The 13,140-nt window shown below is 39.9% G+C and overlaps 1 protein-coding gene across 3 annotated transcripts in view; it reads right to left on the bottom strand.

The window, feature by feature from the left end:
* The window catches only part of ESRP2 (epithelial splicing regulatory protein 2), a 44,658-nt gene extending 34,504 nt beyond the window's left edge, over positions 1 to 10,154 (bottom strand). For all 3 annotated transcript variants that reach the window (XM_075715343.1, XM_075715344.1, XM_075715345.1), the window contains exons 1-2: positions 10,020 to 10,154; positions 8,951 to 9,079 (exon numbers count right to left, since the gene is read on the bottom strand). In XM_075715343.1, coding sequence (XP_075571458.1) covers positions 8,951 to 9,079; positions 10,020 to 10,154 — 264 coding nt within the window. The remainder of the gene's footprint in view (positions 1 to 8,950; positions 9,080 to 10,019) is intronic.
* Between the last annotated feature and the right edge of the window lie 2,986 nt (positions 10,155 to 13,140).

The following is a 13,140-nucleotide window of genomic DNA, read 5'->3' as shown; positions in this document are numbered from 1 at the left end:
AGTAATACAAAAAAATCCATATTCTGTCAACCCTTTTACCTACATTTCAAGCAGGATTACAATGGTGCCTCACAGTCCTCACAGGCTGCTTGCTATCAGCTCAACTCACAGAGCAAGTCATTACAGCCTGAAAGACAAGGTTGAACATACTTTCCAAACTTTAGGTTTTAATTAATGCCGTGACTGCAATATTTCCTAAAATCTTGATTTAAGCACAAGCTCTCTCTCACAGTGTTCTATACCTCCCCCACTCCCACTTACCTCTGTTTCAAGGACAAACTTTCATTAGCAATGTGATCTTTAGCACTGGCTCTATTGACTGTAATGCATGGTACTGCTCTATTTACTCAACACTGCCTCATTGTTTGTAGTGCAAGCTTAACCAGTTGTAGGATAATAGCCAATACCTGCAAAATTAAAGCATTTTTTTTCTATTGGGTTGCTTTTGTAGTAATATCCAGTGAAAGTGGAAAGGAGACATAAAAAGAAAGAAGGCATACCTGTTATCCACAATACATCTTCCTTCAAGATTCTCTCATGCTCCTGCCTCTCCTTTAAACTTACACTGTAAGAATATCATAGGCATGGACTTTCCTGAAATATCTTTGCTTATACAAGAATCCAAGTGATTCTTGCTCAAACCATTACAAACATCAGCAAAAAAGTCAAACTTTTATAAGCTGGCTCTACTCTGCTTCAGAAACAGGAGTTTTTCCTTTCTTGTTCAACATGCTTTCACAAAAACATAACGGAGAAGTGGAAGTAGATCCCTAAATCAGCTTGCCTTTAAAGGCAAAAGTTCATCCTGTAACAGTTCAATTCTGCTGTAAGAAATAACATGGGCTAATACAGTCGAGTAATCAACCAAGCAAACCCCAAAACTCTGTCAGAGTCATATTCTTGTGACTGCTATGTATTTTCCAGTTCTCAATCTCATGCATCCCCCTCCAGTCCAAAAGTTATTTGATTCAAGATGTTTGATGTGTTATATGCTGGTTTGTGTCTTTCTTCAGCTGCAAAGGACTCCCAAATTAACTTTCAGGCTTTTGGGTACACAGCTACAACAAGATCTACTTACAAAGCAAAACCTCCACAGTGGTTTTTGCACTTTTATTTTCCAAGTTGCACCCTATAGTTCTGTTTTACTCCTAGTGCTATTCACTGCAACAGAATTATCAGGAAAGTAATTCTGCCATTATTTCTGTAAAGACATTTAATTTCACACACTGCCAACATCTACACAATTCATTATAATGTTAAAGCACATGCTTAAATTTCTCTAGATTTAAAGCCAGAGAATGGAAACACCACTAATTCAGTTTTGATTTCAATTCAGTAAGAATGATAACACAATTCAGAGACCGCCCTAGAGCTCTAGTAATAGAACCTTTTCTTTTAAGCTAACAGGGGTCCAAAACGATCACAGAAGCCAAGTTTTTTGTGAACGAGAATGCAACTGTTTCTTAAAATTAAGTTTCTTTCCAATATTTTAATGTTAACATAGTATCTATTTCTTAAAACTTTTTGCCCCTCTCTGCCGTCTGCAGGTCTACAACGAAAGGTAGCAGGGGGAAAGAAAAACTAAAATATTTTTAAAAGGAAGTTTGGGACAAGTGGCAGGGTGGGGGTTTTTTTGTTTTGTTTTGTCACTCATTACAAGTGGCGACCATTTAAATTTCAGTTCCCAATACCTTTTGTGTAATATTTATCTTATAACTCATATTTACCTTCACAGCAGGTGGATTTAATGAATGAGGGACAAATTAGTAAAGCAGCTGTTTATAAACAAAGCAAGAACAGAGGCTATGGTATAGATGTATACTGGACTAAGTTGTGAACACTTTAAAGAACATCAACACAGATTTAACAGAGAAAAACACTAAAAACGGTTTGTAGAGCAAACATAACTTCTAATTCAGTACCTCAGGACACACACATGAAGTTGTCTTTCAGAGTACCAATATTGCCCTCCTTTCTTGAAATAAGGTTGTGGCAAACAGAAATTGGTCATGAAGGAAGACACCACCACGATCTCTCTGCAGTTTTTATGCAAAGCAGCAACTAAAAGTTCCAATTTTAAACACAGAAATTATAAAATAAAACAGGGCTGACATTATGTTGCTTAAAAAATTAATTCTCCAATCAGCATTTTTAGTTTTGGCCACAACACTGCTTTGCTAGCAATATCAATTCCAGCATCTATGCGTCACTCTTAAACCTAACTGTTCAGCAAAGAAGTGCTGCAACACGTTGACAGAGATGTTGCCCTCGTTTGGCAGGACTTAGCTACCCAAGACCTTCTGCATATAACTTAAGGGTGTTTGGTGTTTTTTGGTTTTTTTTAAAAAAAAAAAAAAGGAAAAAAGTAAATGAACACACAGATGCAAGAACTGTGCAACCCTTTCAAAAGCTGTGACAAGAACCAGATAAAATGCTACCAGAGGAAGAGGGAAACAGTGGAGGTTTGCAGACAATCTAGAGTATCCACACAAAGTTTTCTAAGCTGCTTCTATGTTAACATGTAAGAACTTGTAGAAGCACTGCATGTATCCTTGCTGTCAAAATGGTAGAATATGAATCCTTTATTCCTCACTTATTATTCCTCAGCCACTTTTGAAAACCCTGGCAATAGTTCCTTAACACATTTCCAGTCACTTTTTCAGTAGCTACTTACAGCAAGTTAGAGGAAAGAAGTTCAAAGATTTTGAGAGTCATGTAATCCAGCAATCTTTGTATTAAAGGGCTTCTACCCTGTGTTTTACTGTCTTCCAATGCCTTTTAAAAAACCTGCAAGTACAATTTCAAGATAAATTCAAGTAGTCAGATATATTATAGCTGCAAGAACATCCAAATGTGCTAGTGACACAGTCTTCAAACACTGCACAACATCACACTGCGTGAAGACAGGCATTTCAAGCTATTCTGGATGGGTCATAGTAAAGCTTATTTTTCTATATATGCTAATCCACCCAGACTTGGTAAAAGGTTTCATGTTACTGTTCAACTTCACTAGAACAAGCAGCAGCATCCACTATCATAAAAAGTCTACTCAGGCTCATCGTCAAACCACTGAGCCAAAGTATTCACTTCTAATGAATATTGGCACTTCTAATTTTAAGAGAAGAAGAGAGCCCAGCTAGCCAGGACTACCACACTTTTATGCTTGCAGAGAAAAGAATATGAAACTTTAGACTAATTCCTTTACCTAATTCTCTGCTCATTCTGAAGTGAAATGCACCTAAATACAGGCATAAAGCAAGGCTTAAGGGAATACTCGAGGAATTCAGATGAAAGTATTGCAGCCTTCAGAGAAGTTAAGGTATTGCTTTTTCACAAAACCTAATAGAACATAAACGCTGCCAATAAGAAGTGCATTCATGTGATCTATATATGTATATTCATGTATACTTATATATATTATATACATAACAGAATAACTGTTTCTGCTATTAACTTTTATCTGGTTTTGAGAGAACAGATTTGAGTGTTTCAATAATAACGTAGTGGGTGCTGGGTAGCACACAGGATTTGTAAAGGGAAAAATAGTTTACTTATACCATCAACAACAGGATTACAACTAGGGCTCTGAAACAAGAGTTAGCCATCCATTTTCATTGCTAAAGAAAAAAAAAATCCACACTGTAACAGCCTGCAGCTACAGGAAGCATCAGCACATCCTTACTTCCCCACCACAAAGACTGACAATATTCCAATATTAGGTATCAAACATAATTTAACCAATGATCATTTAAGTTTATCAATGGAAATAGGGAGCTATTAAATGCTAATACATAGTAAGAACCCTACATAAGGCTACATGCACACAGTACACTCAGCCCTCCTGTAAGAGCAGGAGTTTATCACTTACCTGCCCTGACAACCTGCAGGCCACCTTGAGTCTGTCAGGAAATCCTCATCATTCACTGCTGATACCAAACCAAGGCCACAGTTTCACAATACAAACTGCTTGGTGGTCAGCCTGTCTTAAAATGTCTCTCTCCTTTCACCCACACTGCTTGTCCCGCACTGCTTGGTGCTACGGCTGCCCCCAGAAAAATTACCTAATCTGCCCCACGGTATAACAGACAGAACCGCTCCAAACCAGAACTGTTTTTAACTCAGAACAGTGCCCTGCTCCAGTTTCACATGCAGTCCCAAAAACTTTTGTATTGGCAAAATGCAGGTGAGAGGTAGGTGCTGCTACATGGACCTCCAAGTGAAAGGTGCCACTAAAAATTCTTCATACAACTGCAGCTTGAGAACAAAATGCGGGGGCAGAAATACCTTAAGCTGGTATCACCATCAAACATGTTGGATCATGAAAATGCAACCAAAGGGTGTAGTTTCATGGGATGTGAGCTTGGACAGCAAAGCAGCTTAGAAGTTCCCACCCTACCTGCTTATTTCAGTGATCCTGTTTACAGCACAGCTTCACAAAGAGTTTTACTGACACAACAAAAAGATGGCAAAGTATGGTGCAGGGGCAAGAAAGAAGCTGGCTTCACTGCTGAAGCCAAATCTTGTGAAACTACACCCCGAGTATTTATTGTGGAAAGAACAGCCTGCTCAGTAACACTTGCCAAAGGTTTGCCAAACCAAAAATTCACCTGCTCCAAAAATTCAGAACTCGGACCCAGCAAATATTCCAAAATACAGGCTGTTAGTTTTTTTGAGGTGATGTAGTCACCAAATACTCTGAAGTTGGAAGACCAACCATGAGACTAAAATAATTAAAAAAAAAAAAACAACCAAAAACCCCACACCAAAAAAATTGCCCTGCATTTTCAGGCTTTTTTTCTGCAGTCTGAAGGTTCAGAAGTGTATTAAAAAAAAATTCAAAAAATCATTTATCCAAAATGAAGGTGTGACAGCTGGCAAGCAAACCAAGAAAACTTTCTGCTAGCACTTTGTGAAGAAGAGGCTGCAGAACAAGTTTCTCTTAAAAAAAAAAAAAAAAGAGTTGTAACCGGTTTATCAGGTTAGAAGAATTCACTGGTTCTTCTGCCTCTCCCCCCATCCCATTTGTTTCGAAATGGTCATCTAACCAGCTTGTTTATTGCTGAATTTGTTGATATGTGAGAAAATAAATTGCACCTGCAGCTCAGCTGGATGATCAATAGGCATCCAAACCTGCTTTAGAGAACTGGTAATTTGCTATCACCTGATGAAGTGACAACCCCTCAGTATTTTCAATTTGTGCATCATTTAGGAAAGTCAGGGAAAAAAGGCCCAGCTTTGTCTTTCTATGTTTAAGAATATTAATCAAATCTACCATTGATGCATTGGATTCAATGTACAATGCGATCAAAGATCAGCAAGACTAGGACAGTCTTTCAAACAATATTTTAATACTGAAATGTCAATCCATAGATGAAAACTGCTTGCTTTCGATAGGTCCAAAAGCAGACCCAGCTCTCATGAGAACCTCTCTCTTTTTATGTATATCGTTCGAAGTAAGATGGTAATTACAGCTAAATACTGCAGACAGCTCTCCAAAATCATTAGCTCTCCTTAGACTTATCCTTTGTCAGGGAGACATGCAAATATTGCATTGCAAAAGGAAAGTAACATGGCTTACGGCAAGTCATGCTGATTCAGCCGGGTTTTCTGTATGGGATGGATTAAGAAATCCGCAACACTTTCAACATAGTATTCCATCTTTAACTTAGAACCCCCATGGCTAGAATCAGAGAAGCACATGAAGATGTCAGCTTTTTGATAACAGAGTAATGGGGCTGAGAGAAAGGCAAAGTTCATTTTGGTTTTGCTCTTTAAAAGCAAGCTTCCATTCCTGCAAGGTTTCAGGGCACCCTGAAAATAATTTTCTCCCTTAAAAGCTTGGAAACTGGGAAACCATAAACCTCCAGCAGTTATTTAGAAAAATACAAATAACATGCTAAACAAGCCAGTCCTATGATTTGAGGATCCGAACAATGAAACTTAACAAGAATGTCCCAGTAATGCAGGAAGAAGCATAGCACGCTATTCCCTCTAGTAAGTATTGTAGGTAATGCATGTTTAGAGTCTTACATCACAGGCTCAAGACAGTTCCAAACACACACTTGAACAAGAGATCTCCTACTTACTTTGTTTAAAAAAAAAAACAAACAACAAAACAAAACAACCAAACCACTCACATTTTTCTACCCAGTAACATTCTGCAACTACACCACCATATCTCAGTCAGCAGCTCTAAGTTCACCATTATTGGTCCAACAACATAGGTAAGTTATTAATGCCATTTTTTAACCAAATACATCAAGCAGACTGCTTCCAAAGGGCACACATTTTATGACTTCAGATAACTATTTCCCTAGTATTTGTACATTACCAGGATCTCCCCTCCCCAGCCAAAACATAGCTATCAAAACATTGCACATCACCTATCAGAAAACACAGCTGGATCCCATAAATGGACTAGCATCTGTGGAATCAAATGCTCGTTACCCTGGACAAGCACGGTATTTAAAAACTTGCAGCAGAATGTATGGAACACACACTGCAGCAAACAGCTCAGTTATTTGGGGGCACTGTGCCTCAGAACCCCATTTTGTAAAATTACACAGCAAAAACGTATCAGTGGGAAACCCTACTTTAGAACATTTCTTAAGACAAACCCAAGTCGTAAGCCATGTGAGATGTAACACTGTAAGAATAGGAAATAAAATTGAAATGATGCATCATTTGAAGTGCCTTATTACAAGCAGAGTAAAGACTTAACCACAGATTACAGGCTTTTGGTACACCCTATCATTGCTGGAAAGTGAACTAAATAGTAATAGAAGGAGGCTTTCTGTGGTCAGTGGAAAAACTCCAGACCCACAGTAGCTGATCTACTGTTTACCAGTTATGAATCACAGAATCAGAATCACAGAATGGTTGAGGTTGGGAGAGACCTCTGAAGCACAGACACAAGTTACAATGGATTTGTACTTAGTGATTCTCACTTCCCTCTACATGTAGAGACTGGGAACCCAAGACAAAAGCCAGAAGCAGGCACTGAAACTTTCATTTACATGATTGAGATGTGTGCTAAAGTGAGCGCTTTTCAGCTGCATCATCAAGTTTTCTACCACAATCCAAGCAGGGTGTGGAAAGCTAGTTTCACGTACTCTGCAACATTATCTCAAATCAAGGTACAAGTCTACTTCCTTTTCCTCCTCCTTTTCAAATAACCACTTCACCCACCTGTGCTTTTGCTAATCAAGTTAACTGAGAGGTGGGAAAAAACCAGTCTGTATGCATTGACAAATACCCGACTTATCCTTAAAATACATGATGCAATTAAAATATTTAATGGACTTATCTTCAAAAATGCAGAAAAGGATCTACTATTAAAGAATAAGGAATTTTGCTTTTTGCCACCACTGCAAGTGGGAGGATGAATTAATTCTCTCCTAGTTCCCACAGAGCCAGGACACAGGCAGGGGAAGGGAGACGGGCTTAGGTAAAGAGTGTTCCAGAAGACCTATGATGGAGCTGGCCACATCACAACTGGCATCCAACAATTAACAGCAAAATCATTATTTAGTTGCATAGATATGCCAAACAAAAAGGAAAAAAATTGTTGTTTTTCAAGAGTCTCTACCCACCTACACACAAAGGTAGTGTTTCCTTTTATTTGCTAAAGCAGACCCACCTACAGTGCAATTTACAGCAATAAGATACAATCTCTCGTAAGGTATTGAGTATAATTAAAGTGTGTCTGTTATAAAGGTAAACAGAGTGTACTAGGCTAAGCTGTTCCAGATGTCTTTAGTGCAAGATCTGGGACAAGATCAAACCTGCAGCTGCACATTTTCTCAGGGGTTATTTTGAAGCTTTTTTTTTAAAAAAAAAAAAAAACAAAACAACAAGAAAAAAAACCAACAAAAAACACCTCTTGGTCTTGGACTCTAGCAAAACTAGTACAAGTAGAATAAACGCCATCTGCAGCTAATGTTGACAGATTTTAAGACACATAAAAGTTACACATGTCTACTTTCAAAGATACTCACTCCAGGGTGAAATGTTAACCATTCAGTATCAAAGAGGGTTAGGACCTAGTCTGCCAAGTTATCTGTGTCACCAGAAGTTACAGCAACATGAACCTGTTCTACTGCCTAAGCAAGTTTCTTGCCGAAACACACCTACGAATGATTCAGACAAGGTGTGGAAAGCCAGTTTTATATGTTACACAAAAATGCACTATTGTATTTTTCCATTCAAGCACATTTCATATATAGAAAAGACAGTGAAAGCAAGCCAACCTTCAGGAACTGCTTATGTATACACTACGTGCATTAAAATTTTTAGGTAACTTAGGGCCTCTTAACGGCGAGAATCATACAGATTCACAGATTTACTGTCTTAGTGTGAAATTAAGTGAGCCAAAGAGCAAAATACAGAAATTGTAGGAAAAAACCCAATCATTTTATTATCCGCTAAACTAACTAAGCTCATCTGGAAAAGAGTGATACAGAACAAGCACAGCTGCTGTTTTGTGAAAGTATACTTTGAAAATTTCAACTAACTTTAAGAATAACAAATGAGAAAAGGTCAAGTTTTTTAATACACGTTATAGCAGTGAACCTGTAGATTAAAACATACCACCTGAATTTTGGAAGTTTGATTAACATCACTAAATTAAGTAGTGCTCTTATTGGCCTACTCTTTTAAGGCTTGAGTAAGAGAAATTTGGAATAAAAGTAGACCCATCAAAATAATCAGAAGCCAGATTTTCCAAGGACTACAGCATCTGCTCAGATACACTGGTATTGTATATAACTTTCAGAATTACATGGTTCCCAATTCAAATGGTTCAGGTCTCTTTGGGGTTAGCTTTAAAATAAGCACAAAAACTTGCTAAGTGAAAGGCAAAATTAAAGTCTATTTCTTTTTATCAGCTCAATCGACTCTTGTCCCCAGGCTTCACCCTGAACGGCCCCTGCTCCCAGGAGCAGCACCTCACCTGTTGAAGGACCCGGTCCAGGGGCTCAGCTTTGCCCAGTCCCTCTGGTGTTAAGCCACTCACTTCGCGACACTGGTCACTTAAGTCCAAATTGTCTGCTTTCACCAGGGATTTGTGTAGCGTCCCTACCTAGAAACATTTAAGAAATGATGGGCAAAAGTGAGGAACAATCAAGTTAGCTCTTCTTAACAGTGCGTTCAGACGGCAGAAAAACCAGAAAGGTGCAGTGTCACGTTGCCGATAACAATGGCAATGAGCAAAAGCATTTGTCGATTTCACAAATCGAAACCTTTTGCCTCGGTGTCCTTCCCTCCCACCCAGGAGAGCCACGCTCTCCGCTGCGGGCAATCGGGCAGCTTTCATGTGACGCCTTTTGCAGTTAGCACCGATTTTTACGGGAGTTGTTAATTGCAAAGGGAAGATCATGTAAGATTAAGGCAGTTTCCTGAATCTGTTCATGAAATTCATAGGCACGTTTGTTTTGTCAAAGCCCTTCATCTCTAGGGGGTCTTGTTTATGATAGGGCTTTTGCAAAGAAAAAAAAAATTAGAACATATTTTCAGATTAGCCTAAAATTTAAAGGAAGTCAATATTCACTTAAAGGTTATCCAAACATTGATTTTTTTTTTTTTTTTTTTTTAAAAAAAAGAAGTCTCCTGCTGCAGGCCGCAAAGGGTCCAATGGTTACCCTGAGACAGCTCCCGTGAAAGCATGCCCGTTCGGAGCCTACCGAGGGCAGCTTTTTGTTTTAAAGCTTCAAAAGCCCGCAGACAACCTTCGAATTTGAAGCTACGAATGTTTTAATGGGGACGGGGCAGGGGCGTGGACGCGGCCAAACTTAATCTTTAGAAGTTACTTCTTCCCTTAAAACGGAACAAAAAAGGCCCTTCTTGAGTGACTGAGCGCTGAGGGAATGACCCCCGGGCACGGGGGCCCCGCTCCCCCCCTCCCTCCCCTCGGTGCATTTGTGAAATGAACAAACGGCTCCGGGGAGGCGGCGAGCGGCCGGGCGAGCCTGCTCGCCCTGCGCCCGGGGAACGCGCCCTCGGACCGGGTGTCGAAGCCATACCTTCTTGCTGTGTAGATCCACAACTTGCCACACCAAGAGAATTAGTTCCCTCTCATCCGAACCCAGTTTAGCCCCATATGCACCAGCTGTTGCCCCAAACAACACCACCAAAGAGTCACTGTGCGAAGCCGTCATGACCACAGGGGGAAACAACTACAATCAAAAGCAGAGGTCAAAAAAAAGAGAGGAAAAAAAAAAAAAGAGAAAGAAAAAGAAAAGACATACAAACAGACAAAAAAAAGAACAAAAAAATCCCACAAGGCTCGCCCCCTACCTCCAAGTGATCAAAGGGGAAAGGAGCAAACGAGGAGTCACAATATCAAGAGGAGAGAAAGAGCTATTTAGGAGGTCAGGGTGTTTGAGACAAAAAAAAAAAAATGGAGAAAGCTTGCATCTCTACCTGTTCCCGGTGATCTCCTTCTTCCCGGGGCTGATTGGGAGGTGAAATTAGCAAGCTGTGGGTTTCCTTCCCTCTGACATCATGGCAGAAGCCCAGCCTGGGCTTGGGCTTTTTTTTTTTTTTTTTTTTTTTTTCTGGCTTTTCCCCCCCCCCCCACCTCCTTCCCCTTCCCCTCTCCTGAGTTACCTGCCCTTGGTGCAGCTCATGTGACTCTAGTCAATCTCCCAGAGGGACAAGGCCATTGGGCCTTTGGAAAAGGTGTAGGAGGGACGGAGGGAGAATCAACGCCTGGCTGATCTGGCCTGATTGGTTTTTGAGGGAGATCAGAGGAAGACTCCCTTTCTCGCTCGTTAATTCTGCCTGCAGGAAGCGCCTCTACCTGCTTTCAGTTTTGCGGGATCCCGCCCGGCGCTGGGAGCGGGCGCTGCGCGCCCCGGCTGCGCGCCCGCGTACGGGGCCCTGGGGGTGGGCGCGCTCGGGCCGGGTCCCGTTTCTTTTGGAAGTCTGAAGAACGTGCACGTACCGCTGCTAGAGCGCAAGCTGCGCCCTGGCTTTGAAAGGCACGAAAGTCTTCACCTGCTTCTCGGTAATTGCCCTTTGTGCGCGTCGCTGTGCGCGCACTGAGCTACCGGTGCCAGCCTTAACGTGTAATAAAGGTGTGGTGTTACACAAGCGTTTGCGGGAGCTGTTACAGGCAGAAAGCACTTTGCGTTTTAGGCCCTATCCTGCATATGGTTTGCAAAGGCGGGCCCTAATAAAATAATTCTTGGTTTTGAGAAAGGCTGTCTCTAGGATGTTTTGCAAAATACAAATACAAGGCCCTGTGTTTTCTACCCTATAACTGCTCAATAAAGAACTAACCCCTGGGCATTAGCTGCAGTCCAAGATTGGCAGTTTTTCTCTATACCTTTCATCTGTTTCACAGGTGAGGTTCTACAATGGGAAAACATCACCTGGTTTAGCTGCTATAAAAATACTCCTAAGCATTTCCGCTCGATGGGAGCAGCAGTAGTATTTGTAACATTGGGGACTGAGACAATTTTTGGAGACATTGTCAAACTCCACTTTATTTTAAAGCAAAAATGAAAATAAAAAGCCTCTAAACTGTTCTGACCATGTTATTATTTTTCCTATTTCCACCACTGATGAGTTACTAATGGTTTTTAAAGGCCAAATGCTGCAAGTTAGACTTGTCATAATTTTTCTTTTGCTTCATTAAATCTTCAGTTTGTACTTCAATATTAGTGTTGTGCTGAAATACAGTTTTCACTGAATGAAAAATGGTGCTACTTAGCTACTGATGTCTATCATGGGAAAATGCAGAGCTGGACATTTAACTGTGATTATCTGATGGATTTAAATATTAACATCCCATTTTCTCTTCTTCTTTTAACATGCTAATTTTATAATTGGTTAATTATGGCAGTTATTATGGACCTCCTTCAGCAAACACCAATTCACATGCTAACACCATCACCAAGACTATTTCCACTTGTTTCAATGAAAGTAAACTACAGTTCAAGGATGCTGTCTCACCTGAATTATCTTAGAATTCATGTATTGCAAATATTTGCCTGGCAGAGGCCACGCAGAGAACTTCACAGAGCACAGGTGTATCTCGCTGAACATTACAAGATAGTTGTTAAATGCCTCTCAGCTGGTGTCTCTGCTGCTCACATGTGCAGCTGCCTGAAAAGCAGTCCTGAAGCTAGAGCATTGTTATAGAAAGGGCAAATTCCCAAACACTCCACGATGAAAACTTTAATCTGTTACATATATATATTTACATTAACAGCCTGTTCATTGTGTATGGGATGATTCTTATACTGTAAGTCTGTAATAGGAACCATAAGAATACCTTGACTTCAAGTGTGAGAACTGTTCCTCTTATCCCAACCTATTTCTTCCCTCCCAAATACACATATATCATGGGGGTGTTTGGGGGGAGGCAGTGTCTGTACGCATAAATGTAAACACAGATTTTACCTGTAGCTATGTTCACAGAAAAAAGTATCAGTCTGCTACAATTTAGCTGCCTTCATGAGGGTGCCATTTCATAGGCCTAATACGTAACTACTTCATACAAATTGGGATTATAATTAGCAGATTTCTATAGAAGACCATACACATGATATATTCTTGGCTAGCTTGACATATATGCTCACAGGCTTCAGTGAACTGGCACAGAGAATGCCAATACCTATGTAATTGTCTTTTAGGATCTAATGTGAAAGAAAAAACTATCGTAATTCACTTATCACAACATGTCAAATTAAAGAAGTCCTAGTCACATCAATGCCAAAGACCCTTGAAAACTTATTTGAAATCTACGCATGGTGTCAAAGGCTAGTGAGCCCAAAAGCTTGTATGCTTTTCATAATTATATTAGCTCATCTAATAAAATGTAGTATCTCTTCCTAGAAAACGCATCTGGTTTCTACTGTTAGACTATCTTGACTCATATATTTCTACTGTTACTAACTTATCTAAAGTATTCTAGCTAAATTGACTTCAAACATATTCTAAAGTGCTTGAAAGGAAAATTTAAATAACCACTGGCCTTCATGGGATTTCAGACATTTTCAAGTATCAGATTATGAACTTGTTTTCCCATTCTCCTTCTGTCCACAACCCTTAGTTGCATGCAACCCTTAGTTATACCAGAGTCTGCAATGTTATTGATCTAAAAAATTCAAAGGAATGATATTGCATGTCTCCACA

The sequence above is a fragment of the Pelecanus crispus genome, chromosome 8, assembly GCF_030463565.1.
Source record: "Pelecanus crispus isolate bPelCri1 chromosome 8, bPelCri1.pri, whole genome shotgun sequence".
NCBI classification, from domain to species: Eukaryota; Metazoa; Chordata; class Aves; order Pelecaniformes; family Pelecanidae; genus Pelecanus; species Pelecanus crispus.
Note: the sequence above shows the minus strand (reverse complement) of the source record. Positions and strands in the feature narration are given on the sequence as shown.